At 43.2% G+C, this 17,210-nt stretch overlaps 1 protein-coding gene across 1 annotated transcript; it reads left to right on the top strand.

Moving 5' to 3' along the window:
* Positions 1 to 8,747: 8,747 nt before the first annotated feature.
* LOC120896179 lies at positions 8,748 to 15,759 on the top strand. Its single transcript, XM_040300126.1, has 5 exons — positions 8,748 to 9,321; positions 13,513 to 13,580; positions 13,667 to 13,867; positions 13,952 to 14,080; positions 14,154 to 15,759. Exons 1-5 carry the CDS (start codon positions 9,301 to 9,303, stop codon positions 14,938 to 14,940), a joined length of 1,206 nt encoding a protein of 401 aa, XP_040156060.1. The 5' UTR covers positions 8,748 to 9,300; the 3' UTR covers positions 14,941 to 15,759.
* Positions 15,760 to 17,210: the final 1,451 nt, after the last annotated feature.

Here is a 17,210-nt window from a genome sequence, read left to right as displayed (position 1 = left end):
AAAATTACATAGTAACGTATTATGAACATGTAGCATATCGAAACACAAAAAAAAAGCTCGGGAAAAGCTTATAAAACTTGGCTAAATGTTTGGACGTGGCTATGAAACTAGAGGTGTGAAAAAACGTCAATAAACTTGAGGTAAGCTTAACTGTTAACATTATTAATAGCAAATAATAAGTATTGCATTCCAAACATTTAAAATAAGCAAGAAAGAAAATGAGTTGGTTAATAAAATGCGTAAGAGATATATGAACTTAGTCGTCTCTAGATTTAGATCTCTAGATCTAGAGCTGGTCTTGTAGTACAGTCGTCAACTCGTACGACAACATGCCCGTCATGGGTTCAAGCCCCAAATGGACCGTGCCGCCATACGTAGGACTGTCTATCCTGCTATGGGGGGGGGGATCAATAATAAGTCACTGAAAGCCAAGTCCCCAAGTAGAGTGGTGTACAGGCAGGCCTTTGACCGACAACGGTCGTTGACCCAAAAGAAGGAAGAAGGAAGATCTCTAGATTTATTTCTTATCCAGGATTCTGAACAATTTCTCTTGTTGGTTGCGTTGGTTGAATTTTGATTAAAAAAATCACAAAAACTGTTATATCAACCGCATTCAGTCAATTATTGTATCCTACACACCTATCTTGATTGGCTTGGTTTTTTAACCATAAAATAAAAATTTAAAGTAAAAAAAAGTATAATTTCATGTTTATGTAAGCGCATAGGCTTTTAAAACATTTTTTGCATCACACCTGCTACAAAACTTCAGAGACACCGTAAGTGCAGTCATGGACTGAGTGTCGTCGAGCAACAATGAAATTCTTTTCGTCATGCTTCCAAACTAAAGCAAGAGAAGCTTTCTAGAAGAAAGTCGTACGATATGACGATAGGTTTAGGATTTCTTAGCTTCTGAGCGATCGGAACCGGTTTTCAAAGAAGATTTCACTCAGGAACTGCCAAGAACAAAAACGATAGACAGAAGAAGGGGAGAATATCCAACCGTTGCAAACAAACAAAAAAGGAAAGCAAGCTTATTAGTTATTTTTTGGACAGGCATACACATTTTTCCATTTATAGTTATATTCTTCGAATGATTGTTGGTCACATTCGTCGTAATATTTTACACCATAATGATGAATAAAAGTGGCTTTAAGCATACTTACAGCACCTGTATACTTACGACTTACATTGCTAGCTTCTAGTGACATCTTCTCATCACCATCCGGACGCTATTCTGTCCAACGGCGATGATCTCAGATGATCGTCCTTCACCCCGTTAAGTGTGTTGATTTTTGTGCTTTCGGCAGGTAGATGAAGAACGCGAAGAGGCAACAACACCACGGAACAAAACTTTCTATTCTGACCTGGCCGTTTCATTACGATCTTCTTGGCGTTGAACGCTGCTAAAGAAGGTTAATGCTCCATCTTTCTCCTCGTATCTATCTTCTATTCCAGTTCTGTTGATGTATATCAAAACGAACTACGCTATTTTTCGGCAAAGAATATTGTGCCAGGTATCTCTTCTTTACTGAAGCATGGAAAACAGATGTTTCAAAGGCATTTAGTACAGTGCTAATTAAACCGCTTTAGATTGTTTGTTGTGCAAAACGCCATAAATACGTGTCACAACAATATTTAATTTACTTCCATTCTAGTAGAGCAGTTTTAATTTAAAGTAAAAATAATAGAACATAGCTTGAAATGAAACCAATTGGTTAAACTTTCACACCATTCAATCAACATAGATAGAACTGCCATATAGCACGAAGAGATTTTTCTAAGTTTCATATTTGTAATTTAAAGTTGTATGTCATTGTTATTGTTATGTGTATGTTTGGATGTATAAAATTAAATCAATAAAAAAAATACACACAGTATTAGCAGGACTCTCTGGGAATGCTTTTTTTGGGTGATTGTACTTAACAATTGATCCCTCGGTTCAATCTTACTGATCATTCCGGAATATTTTAACAGTCAAGTCTAGAAAAGAGATTTTTCAAAAACTACAATAAAATCACTCATACTAGATTCCCTCTTGTGCAGGTTCGTATAAAACATACTTTTTTCTTTATTTTTGTTTGACTCCGGCCTGCCTAAACAAACTTCAGAGCTAAAATATATGTGAAAGCTTGTTGTATCCACAGCATGATTAGAGGTGGGTTAATCGCAATTTACATACAGGCGACCCGCGAGATAGACTTCCTCGAGATACGAATATTAGCACATACGACGATTCTGGTTTTGACAATTTAAAGCTGCCATTTAGAAGACAGTTATGTATTGTTTTTTCTTTCGATTTCTTACTGATAACCGTTACATACACATTTATGAAGATTCTCCAAGTTTTGCTTAAAATACATGGTATCATAGATTTCGAATCATCAACTTGGGTTACAGACTACAATTTGACAGATATTCGATGTACGGCTTTGGGAGATTTTTTCGGTCCCAAATGAAATCGTATCTCGGGGGTTACCTGTACATCTTTCACGAGTTTTCTTTCTTTACGCCGCCTTTACTGTACTTGCATGCTAGTATGGTAAAGTATTGTAATTATTGTATAATCAATTTCCATCCAATGTTGTCGATTTACAGGGCTTTTCTATCTTTCTCTTCTATTGTGATTAATTATTGTTATTACACAGTTTCGGTAGTTTCGTTGAAAACAAACATCCCCTTTTCCTAAATACCGTCAGAATAATATGAAACTAGATCATAAAATGATGTATCTTTTCTATAAGCCGTTAGGCGAATGGCGCGCGATATCATTGAAGCGTGCCATTCGCGGTATGATAGCGCAATCGTATTACAGCCCAACTAATCTGTGATGTGTGGCTAACGGAATCGATCCTCCAGCCAACCGAATGACCGATTTGTTCCATCCGCAGACCGATGAAGTGCTGTGAAATGTACAGCTCGGTCTAGGAATGTTCGACCGATCGCGTTTGAAATGCAATGCAGGGTATCCGAATGCGTGATTGATGCTTTGTTGGTCCTCAGTGAATCCGCGTTGTTAGCGCAGAACAGAAAGAAAATGATTTAAAACATATTCCTACACCCACGGATGCCTCTAGAAATATGTGTATGAAACATAAGATTTTATTTACTAACGATTTAATAAATCAAAAAGCCATTACCGACCACCGGTACAGTTACTCGTCTGCACTCTCATCTTCCCGCACTGACTGGTGTCTCTAGCTGGCGCGCAATTAATGGGAGGAAAAGCTGCCCCCGGGTGCATAGCATGCAACATTTAAAAATAAACCCCTACAGTCCAGCAGAGCCCGCAGCAGACCTGTCACAAAGCCACAACAGAATGGTTGGAAAACCTGGGAACTTGGCTCCCTCGTATACTGTTTCAGCACATTCGAAGGGGAGACAAGCGACTAAACCAGACGAAAGGAACTAAGATGAAATGAGAGAGAGTAGTAGTAATGTGGAAAATACGCTGGGAAAATGCATGGGACACGGATGGGAAGAAAGAAGCTGGATTCAATAGGTAACTGTGCACGGTGGTGGGAACTAGACTGGTATATTAGCGACCGGCTGGTGGAACTGTGCCTCTGAAGATGCCGCGGAATGAGATCAGTGTCATCGTCGCTTGGAAAACAAAATTGGCAAAATTCATTCAGGTAGCACGTCGCTCACTGCCACAGACATTCAATTCAGCTAAACACACATTTCACTCGCCGCGTTCATTCGTAACGGGGATTGATGGATAATGTTTGAAGAAAAAAAAGCAAGCAAATTCTGCATATCCCAAAACGGAAGGGCAGTTGAATGGTTTGGGAAATAGACACACACACACATCACAGCCGTCCAACTAAAGCAGGTGTGTGTGTGTATGTGTGTTTGTTGTTTATTTCGTTTCACCCGTGGCTTTTGGCATACTCTGACTGTACTGATGGCGGCTTTTGGCAGGCTTCCATTAACTCTTCCAATCTGGGTTAGTTGGTTGTTGAATGTTTTAACCCAAATGCCGCGGACAGCAGCCGAATGGTTCCGGGGAAAAAAAATCCACACTGGGCGTGGGCTTGTAGGAAAAGCTACCTCCTCCAAGCACTTTACTTAAGATGGGTCAACCCTGAGGAAGGCACATACATAATCACCAACTAGATCTTGTTCATCGTCTAAAAACATCAATTTTACTCAAGAAGGTACTTAAAATCATTGAAATTGATTCAAGTTGTTTGGAGCAAGCTGATATGAGCAATTTCACTTGTTTGGCGCAACAACTTTAGACGGTATAAAATAAACCCATGGAATCTTAACTGTAACTAACTGATCCTTCGTTGTATTTATTGCACAACATCTTGCAATGATTTTAATAATTATCCTCTAATTACTAAAAATAAAAAAAGGACAATGGTTCAAGATCAGGGCTGTCAAACTCATTAGGCTAGGTGAAGTTTTTATGTCGTATTTTTGTAGTTTAAGCATTTTGTAGTTGAAATTTTGTTTAGTTTTACCCATTGTTGAATTAGTTTTAATCAAATTGGCAATAATATTCGAAAAAAAAAAGTTGATTTGGGGTAAGAAACTGCATTCCAGGAGGTCAGTCTCGTAGTACAGTCGTCTACTCGTACGACTTAACGCCATGCTCTTCGTGGGGCTTGAACCTCCGAATGGACCGTGTCGCCATACGTGTAGAACTGTCTATATTGCTATGGGTCTGCTATGTCTATACTGCTATGAGGAAAAAAATAGTATTTTTGAAGGATTTTAAATTGTATTATTTATAGCAAAAGTCCTATCTTTTTCGAAGTGTCTTTACAGTTCTGTTACGGGGCTAAATTCATTTTTTCGTTATTGTAGTATATATACCAATATTACACAATTGGTTCAAGAAATGTGAAAATATGTAAAGATGTGACATATCATTTCGCACAGATCATAGATTTACTTATTCTTCTTCTATTTGGCGTAACGCACTACGCGGACATGCCGGCCTATACAGGCTTTCGAGACGTAATTCATTACCACGCAGCCGGATAGTCAATCTTTACTACGGGTGTACGGTCCATTCTAGGCTTGAACCCATGACGGGCATGTTATTGAGTCGTTCGAGTTGACGTCTGTACCACGGGGCCGCATACATTTGCATTTTATGAATTCTTGCTGAATGCCCCTGCACCTTAATCACTAGTGATGAGCTTTGTGGAGGGCACACACGACTCCGACTCCGACTATTGTTAGTCCGATTCCGACTCCGCCAAAATGGAACCATTACATCTGCCCAGAGACTGAGTCACTCGGAGTCGTCCGGAACCGGAATCGTCCGGAGTCGTTCGGAGTCGTTCGGAGTCATTCGGAATCGTCTGGAATCGTTCGGAGTCGTTCGGAGTCGTTCGGAGTCATTCGGAGTCGTCCGGAGTCATTCGGAGTCGGAGTCGTCCGGAGTAACAGTGCACCACATTTCGATGTTGTTCTTTCTTTCCTCCTACATTCGTTCGAAAGAGAATGAACAAAATATGAATATGAGACTAGAATAATGTCAAACTTCGAATATAGGAGTTTATATTGATTTATTTATCACACACACACTCGGACACATTGAAATGAAATGCCTGATCATCATCACATTGCACCGGCCGTCTCCGACCCCGGATGACCCCAGTTGATTCCGGACGACACCGACTCCGAACGATTCCGATTCCGAACGACTCCGACTCCGAACGACTCCGGACTCCGGAAAAACTCCGCTCTTATTAAATGCACGCACAAACAGAAAGAGAAAAAAACCCAAAAAATGTAATATTTGACCACTACAACATTACACCGGACAACTCCGGACGACTCCAAACGACTCCAGATATTGCCGGGTGGAACTACCTTTCGGAGTTGGTTCCGAAATTTACGGAACCGGATCAGAGACTAATCCGGATTTTTGCCAACTTTACCCATCACTATTAATCACGAACAACGCGTTTTATGTGCATGTGTTGAACTTCAAAAACCGTAACATGCAGATAGTTACAATGTAATGTTTACCACGTTGAAACTGGCCTCCTCTAGGATACCCATCTTCAATAATGCAATTGAATAGATTAGATCATGCTTAAATTTTGTTTAATTGTTTCTTCTTCTTCTTCTTTTGGCTCAACAACCGTTGTCGCTGAAGGCCTGCCTGTCCCACTACTTGTGGGCTTGGCTTTCAGTGACTTATTGATCCCCCCATAGCAGGATAGTCAGTCCTACGTATGGCGGTACGGCCCATTTGGGGCTTGAGCCCATAACGGGCATGTTGTTAAGTCGTTATTGTTCATAAACTAATTGGCCAAACAAGTGGCCCTATAACTGAATTAAAAATTGAACTTAAATAACTATAATAAATACTAACTAACAAGTATAATGGCAACCAGCATTTATGAGGACAAAAAAAATCTTCTAACTGTAACATTTCTGTGATTTGCTGAATTGAATCGATTTCCCATTCACAGTTTACAGTAAAACAGGCTTAAATAAGATAAGTTGCTCTAGAAATATTATCAATGGAGTCTCATGCAGTATAATAAGTAAAAAAACAAAGATCTTTCAGTTTGCTTGGAGCATAAATGTTAAAAAAAAAACACAACCAAGCCACTTGTTAAATGCACCATTCCAGACTTCCGTGGTGCGCACCGTTTCGTGCCGAGTTCGCTGGGAAGAATAAACTGAAGTGCTCTAATTCGCTTCAATTAACTCAAACTAGCCTTGCAAGTTTGCAGGAACGGCAGGGATTGTGATTGGAGCTGCTCTTATTGGCTTGTTTCCGAACTGTTTTCATAATTGCTGCAGAACCCCGACGTGCGTGCTCGCGTTATGCCCTCAAATGTTGCTATTCTTCCACCGTACAAACCACGCGCACTGAAACACTAGGGTTTACGTAAAGTTGCAGCGGCTGCTGCTCGTTCGAAGATGCAATTTGAGGGTAATCGGTATCGGTAAATGATTAATAGGCACGTTAGAAAAAATAACAACAGCAAATAATAATTGCAACTACTTCTATGCTTGCCCCTCCTTCTTTTGTGATTGGCAGGAGGGTTAATTTAAGCTTTCGATACACCATTCTTCCAGATTTACAAAACTGGTTTTTTAATGCGTTAATCCAGCTTTGCTAATCGAATGGGGAATTTGCCCTTAATGAAGCAATCAAACCTGGCATATCATGTATCGATGACAACTGCTGCCGGGGTTCGCTCGTTACTCACGCAATGCGGTCGATTTACAGCGTACGACAGCAATTTTAGCACGAACTTTTAACGAAACTAAACCACTAAATCACAAATCAAACAAAACCACCACTCTGGCTGGCTGGCTGGCTGCCCAGTGGGACCTCTGCTGGGGTCGGGTAGGGCGATGAGCAAAGAAGAAGCGTGGCGGTTGCGACTTTGCTTCTTAAGATGCATCGATAACGGTCGGTGCGTTTGCGGCAGAATAACTGTAAAGTATTTTTCAAACCATGGGCCCCCCGCAATTCGACACGCTCTAAGTACACCGGGACGAAACGTCGAATGGTCGGAGGAGGTGAGGGAGAACGGGGCAGCAAGAGCAGCAGAGGAGATGAGCGTATAATCTTATTTTCTGTTAGCGGTAGTCTACATTTCCCGTAGAAGTCGGCGTGATAATTAGAAAAACAAACTAATCCGTTCGCGAACATATAGCGAGAGCGAAAGAATGGTTGTTATTCTGTTGTGGCTTTAGCGCAAAAAATAGAAATGTGTGTGTGTGAGAGAGAGAGAAAGAATGAGAGAGAGAGGTATCAAAAGAAGAGAAAGAGAGCTTTTTCGGTGTACTATCACTGTAATAACTGGTTTAGGTACGCCCGAACATGCTATTAAGAAATGCGTATCTTTACAATCGTTTTTGATCTCGTTTCAATTGAACGGGCTCAGGTAGAAAAGAAGGAATGAATGAATGAATGTACATTTTATCGTGATCTATTCTATTAATTAATTTTCATTAGAATTTCACACTGACATCGGAATAAAACTATGCAACAAAGTTCAGTACACCCGTTTCGCCCGTTAAGCTGATGTATTTGCACAACAATTAAACCTTCCACAAGTAGAGATTGATGTGTCGGTGCTCTAGATATTGAGCGAACAATTGAAATGCAACCATTACGACGGTCAAATGGTCAGTTTCTCAAGGGCATGCGTAGGACGAGTTGGGAAGACTTGGCACTAAATCATAATACGTCGGAAGTAAAGGTTAGTCTCTCAGCTGGTGCATTTTAAACAACCTGTGTCAAGGTCCTCTCTTCCAAGTGCGTTCCACTGATCGCCCCCTCCCACAACGCCTCCAGTGCAATGAATTTTCGAAGCAACAGCATAAAACGCATAGCTGGGTGAAAGCAGCACCATCGCTGCCGCCCCATGAGAATCTCCCGAGAAGAGGATGGTAGGTGTATCGGTTTCTCATTCCCGTGTCCTTCCCACACGGGCACAAAAAAATTTATGCTGCAACACATTCTTTCTCCCCTTTTTTCTTTTCTTCTACCCTGTTCACTCCTTCACCGATCTAGGCAGAAGGTAGATCATGTTGTATAACAGTCTAACACAGCAAGCACACGGCGGTGAAGGAAATCTCCATGTAAAGAAGAAGGCAACAAAAAGTATTTCAGATCTTCTGCCACGAAACTACCCAGCAAGCAGCACCACCAACCCCCGGGAAAGAAAGAACCCCCAGGCCCCCACCCAGCCCAAGTGGGTAGGAATGAAAAGCATGCCTTGGGTATGAAGCAAAGTAACCTTTGCTTTTCTCTTACTCCAATGCACGGCTGCGTATGTTGGAAAAAAACAAGCCCCAAGAAAGCACGAAGCACACTTACGCACCAAACAGGCAGCGTACGGATAGGCCTCTGTTGTCTTTCTCCCGCTCTTTGCCGGATCGTGGGGGGGGGGAACCTGTGGTGCTGGGTGGTTGGTTGGTTGGCTGGTTAGCTGGAAGGCGGTTTGGCGCAGTACGATCGAGGCTGGACGCGCCAGTACAATTGTAGATCCCGTGCTGGGTGGACGGAATAACACACTCACAGTTGCTAGTGGAAGCAGTGGTTGTTTGCCTGGCTGCCCACCATTACACCAGTGCCAAGTAGTCACTTCCGGTCAGAATCGTCCGTTTGTGTAGTGGATTCTATCAAAGCAGTGGAGGAGCGGGTGAAAGGGGCAGTGAGTTTTTTTTACGAAGATCCGGCGAAAGTCCTGATCAGGACAAAACAAGAACTTACAATAGTGTGACTTTGGGAAGTATTTCCCATTTTAAAACAAGTGATCGCCGTTGGTGGATAGAAGCGTTTGGCTACATTTACAGCTACAAAAGATGAAGTACCTCGTGTTTCTGGTAAGCATACGTTGGAGATACAGAGTGGAGTTGGCAAATTATAGGTCACGATGGATGTGATATCAAAAATTATGTTAAGATAAGCGAAGAAATTGACACCTTAAAAACACAAAAAATCGGGAACGTAAGAATCACTTCTAGTACAAGGAATATTTAGGTCATATTTAGAACTGTTTCCACGCAGCATTGTACGGATCACTAAACGCTAAAAGTTGTACAAAGCACACGATTGCTTGGATGTAACGCTCAACAGCTTTGCTTAACAGGTGTAACAGAGCCAAGCGCTAGTGTGGCTTGGAGTTAGTCACCCTGGAATTCTGTTCCTGTGCGGGTGTGTGAGAGCATTTCTCCGGGGGAGGGGGAGGGGGGAACTCTGGGGTTTACTGAATGTGCCTAATAATTATGCAAATAGTGTTCTACTTTCTGCCGCTGCTGCTGCTGCTGCTGTGACCCAATCCGGGAACCAATCGAGTAAACGACGAACGCGGATGGGATTCATTTCCATGTTTTCGTTGTTTGGTAGCCTGCTTTGTCGAGTGTCGTCAAGCGCTGGTGTCCCATTTCGGTACGGCGGAATCTGTAAGAGAAAGTTGTGCCTGCTTGCCTGCTTGGTGGCACTGATTCTTGAGAACGGTGCGAAATATGATCGAGAAATGAAGGAAAGGTAAAGAGAACGGAAGAGAGAGTGAAAGAGAGATAGACCGTGGCATTCAAGTCTCTTCTCCGCCTCTCAGGACCCCCTTCGAATGTGTACCGAATGCGTCATCACTGATGGGGGTTTTGTGTGGTTTTGATTTATTTGGCAGACATGTTTCTCTTTTATTTCGTTCCCATCTTGGGTGGTATAAAATGCAGGTGGCATCGACGTTGTTGAAATGATTGTCCAAGGTCGGTGTGCTTCAAGTAAGGGATGTTCCGTACCTTTATCCAACAATTAATCAATTTATAGGAATATCCACAATGCAGAAATAGCTGGGTCCCGACATCCCTTTATTAGGACATTAGAACGGTTCTACGGCAAACAGTCACCGATACAGCCCGGTCACCGGATGGGTGTATTGCCTCATACGACGCACAGTCATCGCACACAGTATAAGGCGTTCCGGTTTGCTCCGTACCCTGTGCTTCCTCGGGGGCTGATGCAGGTCTGAAATGTGTTTGTAGGTCAGATAGACAGACCTGTCCGAAGAACGGTTGGCCCAGTGTGCCAGGCGTATGTGTGGTAGTGTGCTGGTATTTTTATACACTTTTTTTTTGCTTTGCTATTCACTTTAATTGATGAACCTTTCTTTTCACGTACGTTGTGCATATTTCCGCACGCGCTCTGGCACATGAGCCACTTCCAGACCGTGCCATCCGAGCCCCACACGGTTTTACAGGTTCGGACCCAGTGTAGTGAGGCAGGCAAATCAGCCACTCCTAACGAACGCTGCCAAATTACACGGACCCCCTCGACACTGGACATGGTCTCATCGTTAACACACGGCATCTCAACATTCTAATCGGTTCGTTAATCGATAATCAACCTTTGAACCAGAACCGAAATTCCCCAAAACGGTTGTTTTCCTGCTGCTCGGTCCAAGAACCGTTTCGTATGTCGAATCGGTATTTCAAACATTCGGAAAATTATACGCAATGCATTAAACAGGACAGCAAAACAAAAGAAGCAGAAGATAATGATGAGTTGGACTTCATTAAACTCGCATCCTCCAATCGGAAACCATGACGAAAGAGGGAATCAAGTTGGGTCAGGTTCGTCGCTTTTTTCTCTCACCTCGCTGCAAGCCATTGGCATTGATGTCTTTCGTTTTGAACTTGAAGATTTGAAGCTGAACGGAGTGGCAGTTGTTCCTCAGCTTATTAACAGCAAACGCAGTGTTTATAAGACCTTTTATTTTAAATGTTTGTAAACATTTTAAGATTTTGAGCAACAAATGCTTAAACTAATGTGTCGCTTACTTCATGCTAATCGCTGGCTCTTGGTAATGATATTCCATCCACCTCAATTTTACCTCTGATTGTTTACTGACCAAAGCATCATCATCTTCGACTTCTATCAGTTGAAACGAGTTATTATTGTGATGTTTCGAGTTGCTTCCCTTGTTAAATACTTTCTTTCCAAATGGCTAAAGAAGAAGGTACGCATGTCGAGTGTGTTTTAGACTCGTGCGCTAGCTACTACAATCAATTGCATAAGTCGATAGCAGTGAAGAGCATTCACGTCGATGAACAATCGTCGATCGAGTGAGTGCCACGATCGCACTATCTCGGAGGCTTGTAGAAAAATAGAGTTTCAAGAGCAGATTCGAAATAAGAGGCAGCAGTAGTATGCGCGCACCGGATTTCTGTGCTCATTTCGCTTACTTGCCTTCCCCAAATATAGCGCGTATCCGTCGTACGAAACGGGTCGGGAAGAAATGGATGGTGGACTTGAAAATGGAACACCGCATTACTCACGTTACACCTTCGTGCGCCGCTTCTCCACCACATGCAATGCAATGTTGCCGTGCATTTTATTTATTACTACGCCAGGGGAGGCAAATCGCACATGTGTGAGGCAAAGCTTCTCCATCACTAAGAGGCAAAGCAGGAAAGCATCGCTGTCCAGTGCGGAGCGGATTAGCATCGGCAATCGGGTGCCCTGGAATGGAATGGTCTTTGGAATTGCCGTCACTTTTCTAATAAAAAAAAATAGGCCACTGCAATCGGGGTTGAAAGATACTAAGAGTTTTCTCGCACTAAGTAATGCCACCTGAATGGAGCACTCCCGGTAACCGGTAATTCTGTGCCAAACGATCCTTGTGCCAGGAAAAAAACAGCTTCCCCCGCCCAACAGGTTTATGCTGTTGCAATCACCCGTGTGCAATCGCCACTGCGTATTAACCTATGATTGGAACATAAAGTGCTTGAGATGATAAGAAAAGCCTGTTTCTTGCTCTTCTTTCTTTCCCATTAAAATAGGGGATCATTTTTAGCGCCAAAGCAGAACTGGCGACTGAAAAGTGGAAAAGCGAATGCCACCGGAGGTTTAATATTTGCAAACATACTGCTTTCGCCTGTTTGCGCTGCGCCAGAAATTAGGACATGGCGAAACATTTCGATCGGTTTAAAGGCACATTAATAACGGCATTTGAATAAATAAGTCACAAAAGCAGCCCCAAACGTAGGATGGGAAAGTGACACTTTAAACACTCCTTCGGCAAAGCGATTAGCATATGTTCCATTTTCCACAGTAACAAATTTCTATGTCAAAACAAAAGCACTGTAAGAAAAAATAAAGAAAACAAAAAGTTTGGCAGCACTTGCAGGAGAAAGGCTTCTACTTAAGGGGAGGAAGCATCGTATGAGCCAGTACCGCACGTGCAGCTGCAGGCTCTTGGAGCAGTGGCAAAGTGACGCAGAAAGTGAAGTGTGCATGGTGTTGTACAATTTACATGTTTTTGTTTTTTGTTGCACACACAAATCGACCAGAAAACCAGCCAGAAATCGATAAAAGTTTACAATTTCACCTCGCAAGAGACGACGGTGTAGAAAGTGGTTGCCGTTGATTGTGGTTCTTTTTCCGTCTTTCCCCTCATCATTCTCCTGTGTGCGGAGAGTCGTGGTGTTGGAGTCGAAAAAGGCGTGAAATGGGATTGATCTTTGAATGTGAATTTTGATCTCTTGCTGGAAGAGATGGATTTGGAAAACGGCAAAGCAATAAACAGAAACGGGTAGAAGAGGTAAAACGTGAGGAACGAAAGAAAGAAAAAATGACCCCTCGTGAAGTCATTTGCAAACTGGCTGGCGAGGCTCAATTACAAACCGGCTTGATTGAGTGCAGAAAGTGGCGATCGATGCTGATGACGATCAGCAGATGATCGTTGAACTAATTCCGGTACCAGTGATAGCTGGCTGTGCGATGCTGTACCGCGAACGTATTAGCCTAATTAGGGCACTGAAACGGAGAGTTTCATTGCACGGGCCTTGAACTTATGGCATATGGGTATTAGCGGAGGCTGCACTTAATGAGAAGCAATGGGGTTTTTTCTTCTCTTTTTTGTTTGTACTGAAAAGGGAATGAAAATCTCGATCATTTCGATCGATCAGCAAAAATTGTATATCCGATAAGGAAGTTTGGAAACTTCCACGCGGAAGAATGAAGAGAGCTTTCCGTCCACAAATGGCTTACGGTTTCCATTTTATTTACAGCTGTTGTTTGGATGCCAAGCATTCCTTCGGGCCGATGAGCTGCTGGATTCGGAGGAGCCTCCAGAGGGGTAAGTAAAACCAACTGGACAATCGATATTATTACTACCGGAAAAAGACATTAATTGACATTCCTTCACTGTCCTTCGATGTGCAGTTACTATGCATTCATAGAATCGCCTTCAGCCGTCCCGCCAAAGGTCCGTTCGCCGCCCTACACGCACATCAACATCGAGTGCAAGGAAGCGACCAACCCGAAACCGTACGTTTCAGCCAACAATCTGTGCGGGGATCTGAACAAGGGCAAGATTCCACGCAACCCGATGAAGCAGAACGTACTAGGCGAACCGTACCCGTTGTAAGTGTCCAGCGCTTTAATCGTAACGTATTCTGCTAGCAGTTTTGATAATGTTCGATTTTCTTTTCTTCTATTTTTCGCTAGCGAATTGATCCGAAACCAAACGCTCAAGTTCCTTTCTAAGACGTTGCCCGTGCTCAAGGCGGATGATACGCTACCGAAGGTAACGCAAATCATTCCCGACGAACCGGTGGATCAGTTCGACGACAATGGGTACGTGAATATGAATGAACTCAATTTTGGCCGAGTGTTAATGTGTGTGTTTCGTTACTGTGCGGCGTTTTAGCATTGGCCGGCGAATGGGCAAATCGATGCGCATGGAAGAGGAGCGCCGCGTGGAGGAAGACGCCCGTGCACCGCGAAAGTTCTGTGACGGTGGCGGTGTGTTCTGTGCGCTGTACCGTGCCATCCAGGGCGAACCGATCAGCAGCAAGCTGGTGGCGGAAAGACGCGAAGAGGCACCGGCCGCCTACCCGCCGCCACCCCGCTACGAGGGACCGCCGACGCCCTGCCCGGCCAAGGTAGAGTACGCGACGCCCGTGTTCGCCAAGAACTACCAAGGCTCGTGGCGCTACGTGGTGCAGATCCCGTACGAGGGCTACTTCACGCAGACGGTCGAAGTGACGCGCTGTCTGCAGGCACGCTGCCACTATCTGGACGGTGGGTGTCTTTCGTCGCCGCGCTGGGTGAGCTTGCTGGTGGCCGAAATCTTCTACCCGAACGCGGAAGAGCAACCGACCGTGCCGACCACGACCACCACGACGGCTCCATCCATCCAGGACTTCCAGGCGTACCAGCAGTATCTGCAAAAGCGTGCCGGACTCCCGACCGACAACGTGTACGAGAGCACCATCAACGGCAGCCCACAGCAGCAGCAGCAGCAGCAACAGCAAGCACCGACAGCGGCCGCCTCCAGTGCCAAGGCTAATCAGCACTGCGATGGGCACGATGAGATCGGCTGCTTCCAAGTGCGACTGTACTACGACTGGTTCCTCATTCCCGGCTCCTGCAAATGCTGGCGGCCGGACTACTTTGCCAAATACGTGCGAAAACGACCATCGCCAGATCTGTAAGACGGGCGCTGTGTGTGAGAGATAGGTCCTGCGCATGCTTTAGCAGTGTAATCGTGGCGACACGCAAACGAGACTTATATTTGGGATGCCCTTCCATCGACGGACTGATGACTGAATGGCAGCAGGCTGGCAAATTATTTATTATTTATTTTCTACTTACGAATACGGTCACCTGGAGTGAAATGGGCGACGATGGGGGTTGTGATGCTTGCGGTACTGCTTAAAACTTGTAAGACTGGACACGCCTGGACCGGCAAACATTTCGGCAAACCTTGCTGCGGATATGAATGGCGCGAACTCAGCCGTTTGCAATGATGAAAAGCAATACGCTACTAACTGTAGCACTTTTAGGCGGCAGCAAGGCAGGCAATTGGGTTGCGGTGTAATTCTACTACTTCTTTTTAAACTTTACTCTCGGGGAAATAGCAAGCATACAGCCCGCACACCTCCTAGGACGGCCGGAGTAAACCGAACGCGTCCGGGCGTATGTTCGCGTGCAAACAAATGAATGTATGAGATTTTCCGCATCGCTTTGAAGGTTTCGCAAGGTTTGCACGGGCTAGAATCACGGTTTTCCATTTTGTTGGCAAGCCTGTGTGTACCTGGTCGTAAGACAAATGCTCGTGCAAACCTTGCGGATACGGCTTGCGCATCAAATCTCTTTAAATCTCCGCACACTCCAGCACAAACACGCGAACACATAAAACGAACACAACACACACTAGCATTACTTTTACTATGTAAATAAGACGTAAATCTTTTTAAAATATGATCGTGATTTTTTTAAATAAACGGTTTTCAAGTACAGACAAAAAATAACTGCATCCACGATATAGTAATGAGAAATCCTTTTCATCGAATTGAAATTCGAATTTATGAGCTTGTACTCAAAGGTTCTTAACGCGAAACTTAACGAAGCTTATACCGCATCGTCATTCCACAGGCCGCAAAAAGGGGAACTGAACGAATAAAATCAACATGCTTTCTCGTTCTTCCCAACAGACTGGTAAACCTACGAGAGCGAGAAAGCATGTGGATTTTTTATTTCGTTCAGTTCCCTTTTTTGCGGTTTAGGTTCTTGCTACAAGGAAGCGTAAAACAAATCTTATCTATACATTGGTACATTGGACTCCTATGCATCTGTCGTTGGGTGCTGGTAGTTTAAAAAGAGGCAGTTTAATTTAATTGTTGCGTATAATTGAACATCAGTGTGTTTGTTTATTCCAATCGTTTTAGATGTAATGCAATCATAATGGTACACTTAACAATTAACAATATTTAACTTTTTTTTTGCTCATTCAATCCGTTGATAGTTTATATGAAAACAAATTAGTTAATGGCACACACCCTCAACCTCTTTCTAGACAGAACAAATAAGAACTGGTGACAATCAAGGACCCAAAAGTACAGAAAGATAAAAACAAGTCGGAAAGAATACACAAGACCGAGACTTTTTCAGCCTTCTAAGAAGTTTTTGGATTATTGCACCCAAAGTACCCCTCAATTCTTCCAGGAACTTAAGTGTTAGGTCAATCAGATTCAGATCCATGAATCTGAATGAATCTTTGAAATGTTTCAATGAATCTGAATCTTGATTGCAAAGATTCATGAATCGCAAAGATTTATGAATCTCAAACATTCAGGAATCTTAAAGATTCATGAATTTCAAAAATTTATGAATCTCAAAATATTCATAGATCTCGAAAGATTCACAAATCTCTATACATTCATGAGTTTTTTAGCAGCCGATGAAATTGTTTCATGACGTTCAAACGGCAATTCTTTCATCATTGAGAATATTCATGAAGCACAAGAGATTCAAAGTGTAACACGACGTGAACCTTTATTTCACTTTTTAATCACGCGACGATACACACTGTAAGCCGAGCCAGAACCTTCTGCTTCTTCTGCTTCTACAACCTACGAGGTCATGCCAGCCTACACAGGAATTCGACACTTCTTAGCAGGTGCCACGCAGCTGGATAGTTTGTTTTGCTACGGGCAGACGGTCCATATGAGGCTTGAACCCACGAAGTTGTTAAGACTCGAGTTGTTAAGTGTTAAGTTGTTAAGATGTTGTTAAGTCGTGCGAGTTAACCAATGTATCATGGGAACGTGCAAATTCAATAGTTTTAAAACCATACATCTCTGAAGGTTCACGAATCCCTGAAGATTTATGAATCTTAATGGATTCATCAATCTTATAGAGAATTCTTGGAGATTCATGAATCTCTACAGATTTCTTAGGAGATTCATGAATCTTTAGGGAA

Source organism: Anopheles arabiensis, chromosome 2 (assembly GCF_016920715.1).
Source record: "Anopheles arabiensis isolate DONGOLA chromosome 2, AaraD3, whole genome shotgun sequence".
Lineage (NCBI taxonomy): Eukaryota > Metazoa > Arthropoda > Insecta > Diptera > Culicidae > Anopheles > Anopheles arabiensis.
The sequence above is the reverse complement of the archived record's forward strand: the minus strand, read 5'-3'. Positions and strand labels throughout refer to the sequence as shown.